The 13,673-nt window shown below is 39.5% G+C and overlaps 1 protein-coding gene across 2 annotated transcripts in view; it reads left to right on the forward strand.

Moving 5' to 3' along the window:
* LOC101853119 (nurim homolog) overlaps positions 1-13,673 on the forward strand; it is a 19,245-nt gene extending 5,572 nt beyond the window's left edge. The window contains exons 2-4 of one of the 2 annotated variants that reach the window (XM_005108253.3): positions 5,695-5,877; positions 10,640-10,810; positions 12,431-13,673. In XM_005108253.3, coding sequence (XP_005108310.1) covers positions 5,779-5,877; positions 10,640-10,810; positions 12,431-12,727 — 567 coding nt within the window. In that variant the 5' untranslated portion in view covers positions 5,695-5,778 and the 3' untranslated portion in view covers positions 12,728-13,673. The remainder of the gene's footprint in view (positions 1-5,694; positions 5,878-10,639; positions 10,811-12,430) is intronic. The other variant, XM_005108252.2, reaches the window with a different exon arrangement.

Consider the following 13,673-nt stretch of genomic DNA (forward strand, 5'->3'; position numbering starts at 1 on the left):
GGAGAAATTATGATCAATTTCTTTTAAAATTTTCATCCATGTCAAGAGTTCGAGGTGTTGCTAAACGGTTTAAACTAATGAACCATGGGCGGACAGGATGACCTCTTTGACGTCTCAATGATCCCTAACCTTACTCCTGAAGCATGGGCATGGGTGAAATCGCCTTGCTTGTTTGTCCAGTCAATGTTTAAGTTTTATTTAACAGTTTTGACATCAAATACACAACACAGTGGCTCACCTGCATAGAATCAACAAAACTGACCATTGGAAAACAAAACTTGCTTTAGTTTATGGCTTCAAATCACGTAACACCCGTGCCAATTTACATATTTTGATACTCTGATTCCGAAAATAAAATCAGTTTTTACCCGCGATGATTATTTGTAACACATGGAGTTTAATCCCACGTGGCGGCAAACTTCAAAGGGATTCTGTTTCCAGCTTGTATCTCCCAATTCGGACGCATAAATAAGGTGTTTGAGATAAAATACATTTCTTAAGAGTTCCCTGACAAACCGCCTTTTTTCTTCCTACGACTGAAAAAAAAGGCGTTCTGTCAGCGAACATAAAAAGAAAAACGTTCTTGTTATAACGCATTGTTTAGGGCGAAGCTGACAGAATGCCTTTTTTTTTCGTCATTGTTTGCTTATTTCTCAAAGAAAATATGAACTAAATTAATGTTGTACATAGGGAATGGCATTCTGATATAAGGATGTGAGTTCAAAGGTTTGTGTATTGTGCAAAATAGTTGAGATATTATAAGAAAACCGAAAATCTTTGATTTCTCGAAACTGCTCTGGACAGAAGCAAGGCGTTTCGTCAGTTTACGGCAGAGTAGGCCTTGGCCTATAGCACAGACAAACACAGAACAGCACTGAGAATAATTTGTAAGTTGTAGAGTTGAGTTTGAGGTTCAGTAAATAGTTTATTTAATGGGCTGGGTGACGGCCATTTCACACCATGAACAGTAAACAACTGTGTGGGGGAAAAAGAAAAAGAAAAAAAGAGCTACACTGGATCTAGATCTATGGTTAGGCTCTATGCAAGAATGAAATTTCCAGAGCAGAACGCATTTGGTACCTACCGGTCCTCACAATTAGCATATAGCCTAATTTTAAGAGGTTATTTGATTTTTAAAAAATAAATAAATAAGGCTATTGCAATGGTAAGCAGTAGTTGGCCTACATGAGGAAGCAAACGCCAAGCACTAATGATAAGTCTTTTCCCAACCACATGTGATAAGCCACCTAGGGCCTGGGTGATTTTTATCGGCCTGCAAGTCATGCGAGAGGTCAGGGCGTGTCGGGGGAGTCCTAGCCTCCTTCTCACCCCTGGGTGGGGGTGAGAATAACTGGTCATGAGCTATTCTCACCAGGAAAGAGAATATAGGTGTCCTTTGGCAAGACTGGATACTACACAGTGGTGTTACTCACGATGAATAGATTAGAAGAGGGTTATGTCCATTTCAAGCTATGCTATAACTTGCAGGGTCGTTCTCATACCCCCAGTCATGTCAACATCATGCATATGATCTTCTTTCTTCTATCTTTGCATTCTCCTGCTTGAACATGATCTCTGGGGTAGCCGGGTAGTACTTCAACCAGCTGTACCGACAGTAGGCCTACTTCTATAAACTACATTATTTGTGGTGCTATATCAGGAATAAAGATATATCTGTAGCTGTTTTTGCTTAGCGAACCTTCTAGATTTTCATTTTTTAGCATCTCATGGCGTAATTTCTCACTCAAGGCAACTTCTATTCCCTGTGACTTCGTTTCTATCAGCCATTTTGGGGCCCTCGAATGAGCACAGTATCGTTTAATGTTTACTCTCTGCCCTGACTGATTCCGAGGCTGTGACTGACCATGCGTAGTTTTGCCGTAAACGGAAATACCGCAATGCCTTGTGCTCTGTCATCATTTATTATGCTCGAAAGAGCCTATCAAAAAACAAGAAATAATAGGCGTGGAGGAACGCGTGTTGTTCCTATCGGTCCATTCAAAGTGTAGCCTACTGTTGTGCGATGCAAGATGATGGGAAGAATAATGATGGATGAGACAAATTCATTTAAGTTTTCTTCGTCATCAAGTCTTATCATCTAATGTTCAAAAAGAGCTGTTATGTCAGAAAAGTGTTTTCCCCCATTTTATTAAATTTAAAACGAAGTTATGATTGACATTGTACTGCATTCCAATGGTCAAGTAGTGATATGTCTAGATTCGACCACGCGTGTTTGGCTAGGTGTCAACGTGAGGAGAAAAGTTTATGTAGATTGACGATATGTTCCAAAATGACGACAGACTTTTATTCATTATGTGTTATTATGGTTGTGTACTAAAGATATTTGGCATTTTGCATAGAGTCATAGTAAAATGTGAATAAAGTGGCATTTTTTCACCGTTAACTATGCATTATGAGTTGTAGCAAGGTTCACTTCACCAGTCAAATGACAAAAAAAAAACCTTGAGACACAGACACAGCTTTATATACACCCCAGACCCTATGTTCTCAGAAGCCCTGAATCTCGAGACAATGTGAGAACTGCTCATGGAGTGTTTACAATGAAAGGGAAACAACTGATAATATAATGGACAAGCAACTGTGGTGGATTATGTCCCATATCATTACATGAGTCAAACTGAATCTCCTGAATCTTTGTTTGCCAGATTTTCAAAAATATAAAATAAGATATACAGTCGAACCTACCCTGACGGCCACCTCTATAAGACACCACCTGTACAAACGGACACTTTCCTTTTCCCCCCTTGCGTTTTTTCTATATAATTTAACTGTGTAAAACGGGCACCCGTCCAACGCGGCCGCGGCCACCATATTTTAACACACAACCCCTATCACACAAAGCAAATACACCTGTCTAAGACGGCCACCTTAGTGACTCCATACGTTTTGTCATAAATCAAGCATTGAGCTCTTGCGTTGTGGGCGAGCCGTCATAATTTAATCACCTATCGTTGTTGTTAGGTAGTCCCTCCAACCGATCATGTTGCGTAGACCCCTCCCACTGTTGACCAATAGAAAAATTAATTTCAGCTGCTGGTGAGGTAAGCGTGTGATTTCTCATAACCCATAAGCCCCGCCCAGAATTCATACACACAAATCGTAAGTGAGATGAGTGGTCACTGTTTACCCAGTCTGTAACAAAGTAACAAAGGACGTCAACCTGAACTTGTGACAGAAGCGTCGCTCGTTCTCCGAACGGTAGTGACACGTGTGTTTGTTTTACCATAGCACCCGGTCCTCCTTGTCTCACACATTTCGTTTTATTGTCACCCTTGTACAAAAGCAGCAACAAAAGAAAAAAAGAGAAGAAAAAAAACCCAGTGAAAACAACAACAACAACATAACAACAACAACATCAACAACAACAATGCGGCTACCTTCAGTTGGGACCTCAGAAAGGAATGGTTTGTTTTCTTTATCTTGATCAGTCCTGCATAAGACGGCCACCTGTCTTATACGGCCACTTTTCTCCTTGACAATGGGTGGCTGTCTTACACAGGTTCGACTGTATATGAATGGAAAGTTTTTCATTTCTTTCAGACATAACTATGATGATACAATAAATACGAACCCCTAGACATTCAGCATTTCTTTTTTCTGCGATCCTCACCATTTTCTACTTTCTCCATGCTGCTTGTGTTTGAAAATTAAAAAGCAATGAGCAGACTATTAAAATAATTTTCTGTTCCATAAATGAAAAATGCCAAAAATGCTCATACGTTCTTTTATGAGATGGACGACGTTTTGCACACCATTTTTTCACTTTCAGTGCGCACTCATTCCCTTCAAAGTTTACATTGCACTCCAAATTTTATTCTTATAATTTCATTTTTGCTTGAACTTAAATGTTCTTCTACTTCTATTCTCTACCCCGAAACCTGTTTTGAATTATGTTTAAAGTTTCTCCATTGCCATTTTTAGTGCTCACAACTGTTCTGTACTGAATGTCATGACAAAGAACATTGTTTCCATTTTCTTTTCCAAACTTTTGATTGATAACAAGTTGGCATACTGACCTCTGTGGTAGAGCGGTTAAGTGCTTTGCCATCGCTCACAGGAAACCTGAGTTCGATTTCCATGTAGGGAATATATTTATCTAGTATCTTGGTCTGTCTACTGGGACATTGTATCCCTGCCAGCCTGATTTGTAGCAGGGTTGAAGCCAGCCTCCTCAATGGTATAAATTGTGTCACGACACGGTGAAATCAGGTGCTCATCAATTTTTGGGCATGTAGAGTTGTTGGTATCATCTGAAAGTGTATTCATTTGTTTTGCTTTTATTATGAAAAAGGTCACCTGGTTTCAATGGTGAAATTAGGAGAAAAGGTCGCTAAGGTTTGGTATCTCCAATAATAATAGCTGAAGACTCCTTGAAATCTGAAAAATGACATATTTTGTGTCTTTCATCAACATTTTTCAGTAACATTCACATGGAAATAATATGTTTTTGTATGGACATGAAAGTGGTTGACCCAAAAAAACGAAAATTCAACAAAAATTGCCTAACTGGCGGAAAAAATGCCACTTTCTCCAATTTTGTTATTTTGAATTTTGACGAGCGCCTGATTTCCCCACGATGCCTCACAATTATTGTGCTAATATGAATGTAATACACCTACATTTTAAAAAAATTGACAGAATATTTATTCATGTATTATTTCGCCACGGAGGAGGAAGGGAGAAAGAGTTGAGGGAAGTGGAATGGGGCAGAGGATTATCGTTATCATTATGAATAACGAACGAATATAAACCAAAATGAACCTAAAGTGAATGAGCATTGAAGAGTCTGCAAAATAGGATAAGAATGTATGTGCTATGGAGAGCAACCCAGAATTGGACACATTACAGTAATTACGGAAGAAAGACACGCCTCAATCTTATACAGGCACACCCCACTGTAACGCCTACCTTGGGAAAAGCGAGACATTGGTGATACAACAAGGTTTTCATGTCCTCTGTTAAATACATGTAGTGCCAACTGCCCAATGTCAGACGAACGTGTACCAATGACTAGATGATGTAATGACTTACCTCCCTTCGATAGGTCACTTAAACTTTAGCGTGAGTCCTCACTAAATAAAAGCCCCATGTTTATTAGCCAGCCTGTACGTTATTGTGCTGATATGGGGTGGCGCCAGATATATTCTGCTGGGGGGAGGGAATATATGATGAGGTTCCTGTAAATTGTAAAGTTTCTCTAGACAACCCTAAATTTTAATTACATTTTTTTAAAATATTATATTGATCAAGGCCTAAATAGAATAGCATTTTCATAATCAGCACTTCAAATTTAGTCTGTTTCATGCCGGGAGCAAAACTGGATGCTGAATTACAAAGTTATTTTTTATTTTAATTATACTCTTCTACATTACACATTGTGTATTCTGTTCGCTTTCGACATCACTGTTGATCTATATTGATCCATATTACCTGAAATCTACAAGACCAGGGTAGGGAGGTGGAATGGGCAGGGAGGGAGCCAATCGTTGGAAAGCCCTTAGACGTGTGTGTGAAAGATTGTCAAGCAACCATGAAGTGGGGGTAGTACGTCGAAGTTTGACTGTATTATGATCATTTATGTTTCCATGCTGCAGAGAAGCTTCTCTAACTACATTGCTGGTTTATTCTAAACCTCCATGTGGATATTCTTTACTTCATTTTAATCAGTAACAGCTTTTCTTTTCAGAGAGCTCAGTGATATGGCGATTTCTGTTGGATTCATTGCTACTGCTCCTCTTTATTGGTCAACACAGTTTTATGTCTACTCGGTGGTTTAAAGACAAGCTGGCTTCTTGGTTATACATCACAGTATCTGAGAGGATGATATATGTGGCAGCAACATGTGCCTGTCTTTTGGTATGTATGTTTGTTATTTTGTTATAATGATATCGAAAATTGAACATTTTAGAAACCTTCTACGGGGTGCCCTCTACGAATGGGATCGGCCGATAGGGCCGATCGCCTGGCTCGGTCACCTCAAAAACAAACTTCCAGCCGTAGTGGGCATCCCGTTTAAAGCAATTTTACCCATATTTAACCCTTTTGTTGCCACGGGGTGCGTGTTCCTACTATCAGCACTGACACTAGCAGTTAAGTTTGTTAGCCAGGACAGGACTCTCATCTGTCTCAGGGTAAGTTGAATGGCCATTTGGTTCTTAGAAAGTGTCATCTGCGTCCCCATATTCCTCAATATCTCCATATAAATAACTTGAAAATCTAAGTCAATAAGGGAAGTTTGTTGCCTTTTTCTGTGTTTACATTTGTGTCTCGACGCAGTGGAATCAGGCGCTCGTCAAATTTTATGCATGTGGAGTTATTAGTATCATCTTAAAGCTTGTTCATTTATCTTGCTTTTGATGGAAAAAATACACTTTTATCTTGAGCTGAAATGAAGATATTTGTAATTGAAAAAGGTAAGTTCACTTGGTTTTAGTGGTAAAAATAACAAGAAAATGGTCGCCAAAGTTTGGTAACTTCAGTAGCTAAAGAGTCCTTGAAAACTGAAAAATTACATATTTTGAGCTTTTAATCAAGGTTTTTTAATATGATTCACACGGAAATATGTTTTCATTTTGACATAAAAGTGTTGAACAAAAAACAAACATTTGATTAAAATTACGAAACTGGTTGGGAAATGCCTGTTTCTCCAATTTTGTTGTTTTTTGACGAGCGCCTGATTTCACCGCGATGCCTCACATTTTGTGAGAGCGAGCTTTCATCTGTGAGACTAGACTCGTGTTTATCAATCGCTTGCAAGTCTAATTAAAAAGTAAAGTTGTCATTTCAAATTTTTTACCAATGTGCATTGTTTAATGAATCCTGAAAACAAATTTAAGGTTTTCTCATGGCTCAATCTCCATACAGAAGAATCAGTTCCAGATGATAATTGGAACATACATGATGTAATGTCTTATAGGCTAACTTTGGTGATGTCCATGGTACAGTATAAAGTGTCATAAGGCAAAAAAGGGGTTAACAGCGTCCGGTCAATACAATAAAGGGTATTTAGGACATATGCTTTTTTTGTTTACTCCAGAATTTAGTAGAAGTGCATTGACTTACACTTTTAATACTTTCAGTATTTCTTAGCTGTAGGATAAATTTTGTAATCTGTTCTGTACAACGAAAGAGAAAGACTGTTTATGTCACTCGAACAAAACTGAAACCTACAACGCAGACATCACATTGGACGAACTAACATCATGCATCTCGGACCTGGGCAATACAGCCCCGGATCCGGATGACATCCACAACCAGATCATTAGACACTTACCCACAGAAACACTCACACTCCTACTAGACATATACAACGACTTGTGGCGGTCGCACTCGTTTCCGGAGTCTTGGCGTCTCACTACTGTCATTCCAATACCCAAATCAAACAAATGACCACACACACCCATCCAATTATAGACCTATAGCACTAATGAGCTGTCTGTGCAAACTTATAGATAAAATGATCCGCAGGCAACTCATGTGGTTTCTGGAGACGACGTGCTCGGTGAGCGGTCTCCGGTTCAGGAAAACTCGATCCACTCTGGATCACCTGGTCCGCCTGGAGACCTTTATACGCAAGACGTTTGCCGAAGGAGGCCACGTGATCGCCATCTTTTTCGGCCTAGAATAAGCCTTCGTCCCTACCTGGAATTACGGCATTCTCAGAGACCTGCAGGCACTCGGCATACGCGGTCACCTCCCTGACTTCATTTGAAATTTCCTGAAGAACCGTTCCTTCCAGGTTCATGTAGGATCCTCCCTTTCTGACCAACAGGAGGAAGGAGTCCCCCAGGGGAGCATCCTTTCTCCTCTCCTATTTGAAATCAAAATATGTGAGGTGTGCTGACAAAATGAGTTACTTCTCGGATTTCAGCCGTATGGAAATTGGTACATCAACTTGCTAGGTGAAGTTTGTACGATTTGTGAGCATGGAATAGTAAAAGACACAGTAAACTTAAACCAAATGGCATTAATTGAAGACCTATAAATCTGATCCCAGTATTGATTTTCAGCAGATATCTCCTGTCTTCGATCGTGAGAAGTAACTCATTTTGTCAGCACATCTCACCTATGTTCCATCGTAAAGACCCTCCAAAATAGCATAGACAGCTCGTTATACGTTGATGACTTCTTGATATGCTGCCGTTCGAAAAACCCTCAACTAAGGTGCTGCACAAACTTGAAAAGTGGGCAAACAATAACAGTTTCAAATTTTCCCCATCAAAGACTGTTGCTGTACACTTCTGCCGATCAGGCAGACATGTACTGCAGCCGGATTTGACATTATACTGGGAAAGGATTCCCGCACAGGACCAGGCTTGTTTCCTCGGCGTTATATTCTACAAAAAACTCACATTAATTCCACACATCAAAGACCTTCGTGTGAGGTGCCAGAAAGCGTTAAACACTTTGAAAATTCTATCGCATCTGGAGTGGGGCGGGGACTCAGAACTCTTTCTCCACTTGTACATCTCCCTTGTTGGATCCAGGCTTGACTACGCCTGTCAAGTCTACGGATCGGCAAACCCACACATCCTAAAAATGCTAGACCTAGTGCAAAACCCTGGACTCCGCCTCGCGCTCTAGGGGCTTTCCGCTCTTCTCCGATGGAGAGCCTCCAGGTCGAGGCAAACATACCATCACTCGCACTCAGACGCACGCAACTCTCACTACAACACGCAATTAAACAGAGCTCGACACCAGAGAACACTGCACATGACTGCATTTTTAAAACAAACCCAGACACCATAAACAAATTCCAAAACAACGAAAAACTCGTCAAACCTTTTGGCCTCAGAGTCCTTTATGACCTCAAAAACGTGCAATTTTCCAAACAAGACATCCAACAGTTTCTTTTCCACGACCTCCCTCCTTGGCACCTCACCCAGGCAAAAGTAGACTTACAGCTGACCGTACACGACAAAGCAAGCACAAACACCAAAACATTTAAAGCAGAATACAAAAAAACTTATAGAAAAATACCCTGGGGCAGAGCTTCTCTTCACAGATGGCCCCAAAAAGACAATGATGTGGGCACCGCAGCCCTATCTTCAAACAGTACACACCAGAGGAGACTCCGTCCTGAAGCCTGCATTTTCTCTGCGGAGGCCACTGCCATTGACATGGCACTGGACTCTGTAGAAAGTTCCCCTAACAAATTTGTCCTTATAAAATCCTTTCTGACTCTCTGTCTTGCATCATCTCACTCACAAACTACACACTCCTACTCCCAAAAATAGTTAGGCTACAACGGAAAATACACACCTTGACTGAAACAGGGAAAAGTATCGTGTTCGCATAGATACCTAGCCATGTGAGCATCCGAGGAAACGAGCTGGTAGATGACCTGGTGGAAAAATCCTTATCCCTTCTGTTGGGATCAATGACGAACACTCTCCCACAGACCGACTTTAAAAACAAAGTAAAAAAGTACAACTCCAGTCTGTGGGAGAGCCATTAGAAAAAACAAGCAAATAACAAACTGCACAGCATTAAACCCAAATTGGGACTGCGAAATCCTTCGGGCCTCTCCAGAAGAGACGAAGTTATTTTTACTCGATTACGCAATGGACACATGGCCCTAACACACAAATACCTCCTTCAGGAGAAGAGAAGCCGTTCTGTGCGACCCAGATTTTACCATTAGACACATTTTAACCGAATGTCTAGACTTCAGAGAGACCTGAAGGAAATACTTTAAATACAAAAAATTCTTCCCAACAGAATTTTAGATTTTATGAAGGCCATTGGCCTTTATGTGAAATTATAGAGTGAAATTAAATTATTAAAACTTTTAATGTTATTTAGGAAAGTTGTTTTAAATTGAAAGTATATTTACACCGAATTGTAAATATTTTAACATTTTATGGTCTAACTACTCACCCGAGTCCAGCCATACAGTGAACTGTTGCTAATAGAACTAACTTGTGTTTCGCGCGCTCATATGACCTTATGCAGTTGCGAGCGCCGTAAAACCCCATACTAAACTAAACTAACACATAAATACCTCCTTCGGGGAGATGAGAAGCCATTCTGTGTCAGATACGACACAGATTTTACCATTAGACACATTGTAACCGAATGTATAGACTTCGGAGAGACCTGAAGGACATATTTTAGATGCAAAAATTGCAAGATTTGCTTTCCGTCGTTGATCCCAACAGAATTCTGGATTTTATTAAGGCCATTGGCCTTTATGGGAAGTTGTGAATAAAATTGAAAAAAAATTGTTAATATTATTTAAACATTATTTTAAAAACAAAGAACTTATTTACCTCAAATTTTTTACATTTTAACATTTTGAAATCTGATTGTTGACCCGAGCCCAGTCGTGTAGGGAACTGTTGTGAATGCAACCAACTTGTGTTTCGCGCGCTCATTTGATCTTATGCAGTTGCAACCGCCGTAAAACTCATACAAAAACAAACAGACATACACACCCACACTTTGTTTCCAACACACCCAGTCCACACGTGCACACGTCCCTTCTACATTGAATTCATGATTTTGCCCAGACAGATATTTGATTTGTGACCTGGCACATGACCTCTCTGATTATTTTGACTACATTTGCATAGAACAGAATTTTGTGATACTCTCACCTGACCTTTCCATCCCCTAGTTCACTGTCCTTCAGTGGCAGTCTATCCCAGAGACCTACCTGTGGTTTGTGGACACGAGAGAGAGGTTCCTGCTGTGGACGTTCTTCTTCCTATGCCATGTCGTCTGCTGGTTCTTGCTGGGTCTGGAGATTCTCCTCATGGACTGTTCCGAGATGCTGGGCATTAGCCAGGTGAAATGAACACCATTGTGCTTTTTGGGCTCTTTTTTGCCATCTTTTTTTTCTTTCAATTCATGTATCAATTAACATTCTTTCGAGATATAGATTGATTTATATTGTGTTGATGGGGGACATAAATACATCTACAAGTACGATTTACTAGGTCTAGATAAGAGTAGATCATTTTAAAGGCGAATTTTCATTATTGGATCATTAGGGCCTCAAGAAATATAGTTCACTTTTTTAAAAAGTTGAATGGAGTACCAATTGCTCAATTTTTCAGTATATCATAAGGATACATAGCTATCAAAACCTAAGATTTTATAAATTCTTAAGGTCGAAATCACGAAAATCCGACTCTGTCATGTTTTAGGAATATTGAAAGCCCAGTTGAGGAAGCAATTTTATCAAAAAGCTCCATCTGTCTGCCAGTTTATGATTACCCACTTAACCATTTAGTGTCAAAGTAGTCCACTTCATCATGAGTTGGATTCCCACTTGAGAAATCTTTTAGTTGAACATCTCCATCTGTATGCTGTACAGATTAGCCGTGACGGGCAACGTCAAAACGACCGACTTAGTGAATTATCTAAAATGTGTCTTTAGTGATATAAAAACCAATACAATTAATATCAATTAATCTCTTATAGCCGTGATGCAAGGATGTTAAGCTGCTCTCCCTTTTCCTTTTAAAGAAAGGGGAAAATTGTAATGTTACTCCCCTTTGCATGCCTTCTGTAATTTTAATCAGTTAATGATTGTGCCTTTGCTGTTAATTGAAACAGCTGGAGACAGCAACGGTAACCTGATGTGCCTAACATTGAGTCTGCTGTAAATGTTTTTTATTTCAAATTTAAGTTTGAGTTCTCTGCCTTGACGCTTTTGTTAGTCATTTGAACACGGATTCTGCATAATCAAGCTATGTTTTCTATACATGCATAGTTTAATTCTAACTTGCTCCATTGTATTAAACATTTTCAACATTTACTGTCGAGTTATATATTAATGGGGCTCCTTCACCAATGTGCGTGGTGCCTGGGCTGGTTGAGGAGGTGTTTTCTTGATTCTCTCTCGGTAGTGTTTGATCCAAATACCAACGGATGTTATTTATTGCAGGCTCAACCTTTTTAATAAGCCTGTTGCTTAAAAAGGAGTCAAAAGCAAGTACCTAGCCAGACCAGTTTGCTCAGCTAGTAGTTGTTTTTAGTGTGCATGCTTTGTTACTTTCCGCCAGCTTCTGTGGTTAGGTTTTTTGTGCAAAAGATGGAAATTTGTTTCCAGCATAAAGGAGCCGCAGTTGAACCACCTCTAACAGCCAGCTGTATAAGATAACCACCTGTACGAACGGCCACTGCCCATTTCCTCCTTATGTTTTTTTTACATTAATGCTCTAACTGGCTGTGATCATGATTTAGGTTTCTCATTGCGGGTTCAAGGAGGATGCTAATAGTAGATCCTACCAGGATTCTTTCCCTTTTTTGTTTTTGTCTCTCAATCTTTTTTTTTCCCCCTGCACTAAATGACCCTTATTGTTTTGATGTGTTTCTCTTCACTCAGAAGAGTAGTTTGTTGTTAGTATTTGTTTTCAGTTTGTATTTGTATCTTATACATACAAAATTATTATTTTACCAGGTGTACAGATATCACAGCTCTTTGAGCCCTCCTCTTGCACAAAAAGCCAGAAAGCTGAGAGAGATCTACTCTCGTATGCGTCACCCCGGCTCTCTTTTGCTTACTCTGATGCTGTGGCTTCACCCTCTGATGACACTCGATCGGCTGCTTCTGGCTTCCGTGCTGACCACCTACATGATTGGCCGACACAGTTTTGAGGAATCTCATTACGAATTTGCGGAGAAATATTTTACTGTAGAGCAGGTGGAGCGGAAGTCATCCTCATCCGTGCGCTACGAGTACGTTAGAGAAAATTAGGTTTCCATATATAGAGCTCTACTTTTGTAAAGCAGTGTGAATCTCTATATCCAGTGTACTAGACATCTATGCAAGTTGTACTTTAGAGAAAGTTCCTAAAAGTATGATACAATGGTACGGGTTCGTACAAAATGGTTGACCACACGTAAGCTTAAAAGAGCTTTATCGTGTATAAATCTTTACTACCGTTTTATGTGTATGTATTTTTCTTTAATTTTGTCTTTAAGTTTAAGAGAGGAATGAAATCTCTTTTTTTTATGTAATTATATTTTTCTCTTTTAGTATTTCTTTCAATACATCATAGTAGCACCACTAACAGAATCTGTGAATGATGATAATGAAGAGTCCCAATCTGTACAGACATGAGTTTTGTTGTAATTGTATGATAAAGTATGTCAATTGAAATAATGTCTTGGACTTCACATTAGAATAAGTGATTATATAACAGTAAGGAATCGTGGTGAAACCGGGCGCTCATCAAAATAATGAATCAGATAGATTGACATTTTTCTGCCTGTTTGGCAATTTTCATTGAATTTTCTTTTTTGGGTTCAACACTTTTTATGTCCTTTTAAAAACACTTTTCTGTGTCAAATCTACTGAAAAACTGTAATCAAGGGCACTAAAAATGTAAGTTTGCAGTTTCCAAGGACAATAAAGCTTTAAAAGTGTTCAAACTCTGGCGGCCATTTTCTCATTAAATGTTTCCGCACGTATCGCCGATATATCGGCACAGGTCCACACCCCTTGCGGACATTATCACCGATACATCGGCTGTAATGGGGTGCCTCAGTATTGTTTCGTTTTAACACGATCTGTCATTTATAATTACTTTTTATTGTCATTGAAAAACTCGGAAAGGATTTATGAAACGAAAACATCTTGTCAAAGCGTTGGTTTTGGGAAAAACGAGTGAATTAGTTCTTGCGGTCTTGCATCAACAAAA

Source organism: Aplysia californica, unplaced genomic scaffold, assembly GCF_000002075.1.
Source record: "Aplysia californica isolate F4 #8 unplaced genomic scaffold, AplCal3.0 scaffold00672, whole genome shotgun sequence".
Classification (NCBI taxonomy): domain Eukaryota; kingdom Metazoa; phylum Mollusca; class Gastropoda; order Aplysiida; family Aplysiidae; genus Aplysia; species Aplysia californica.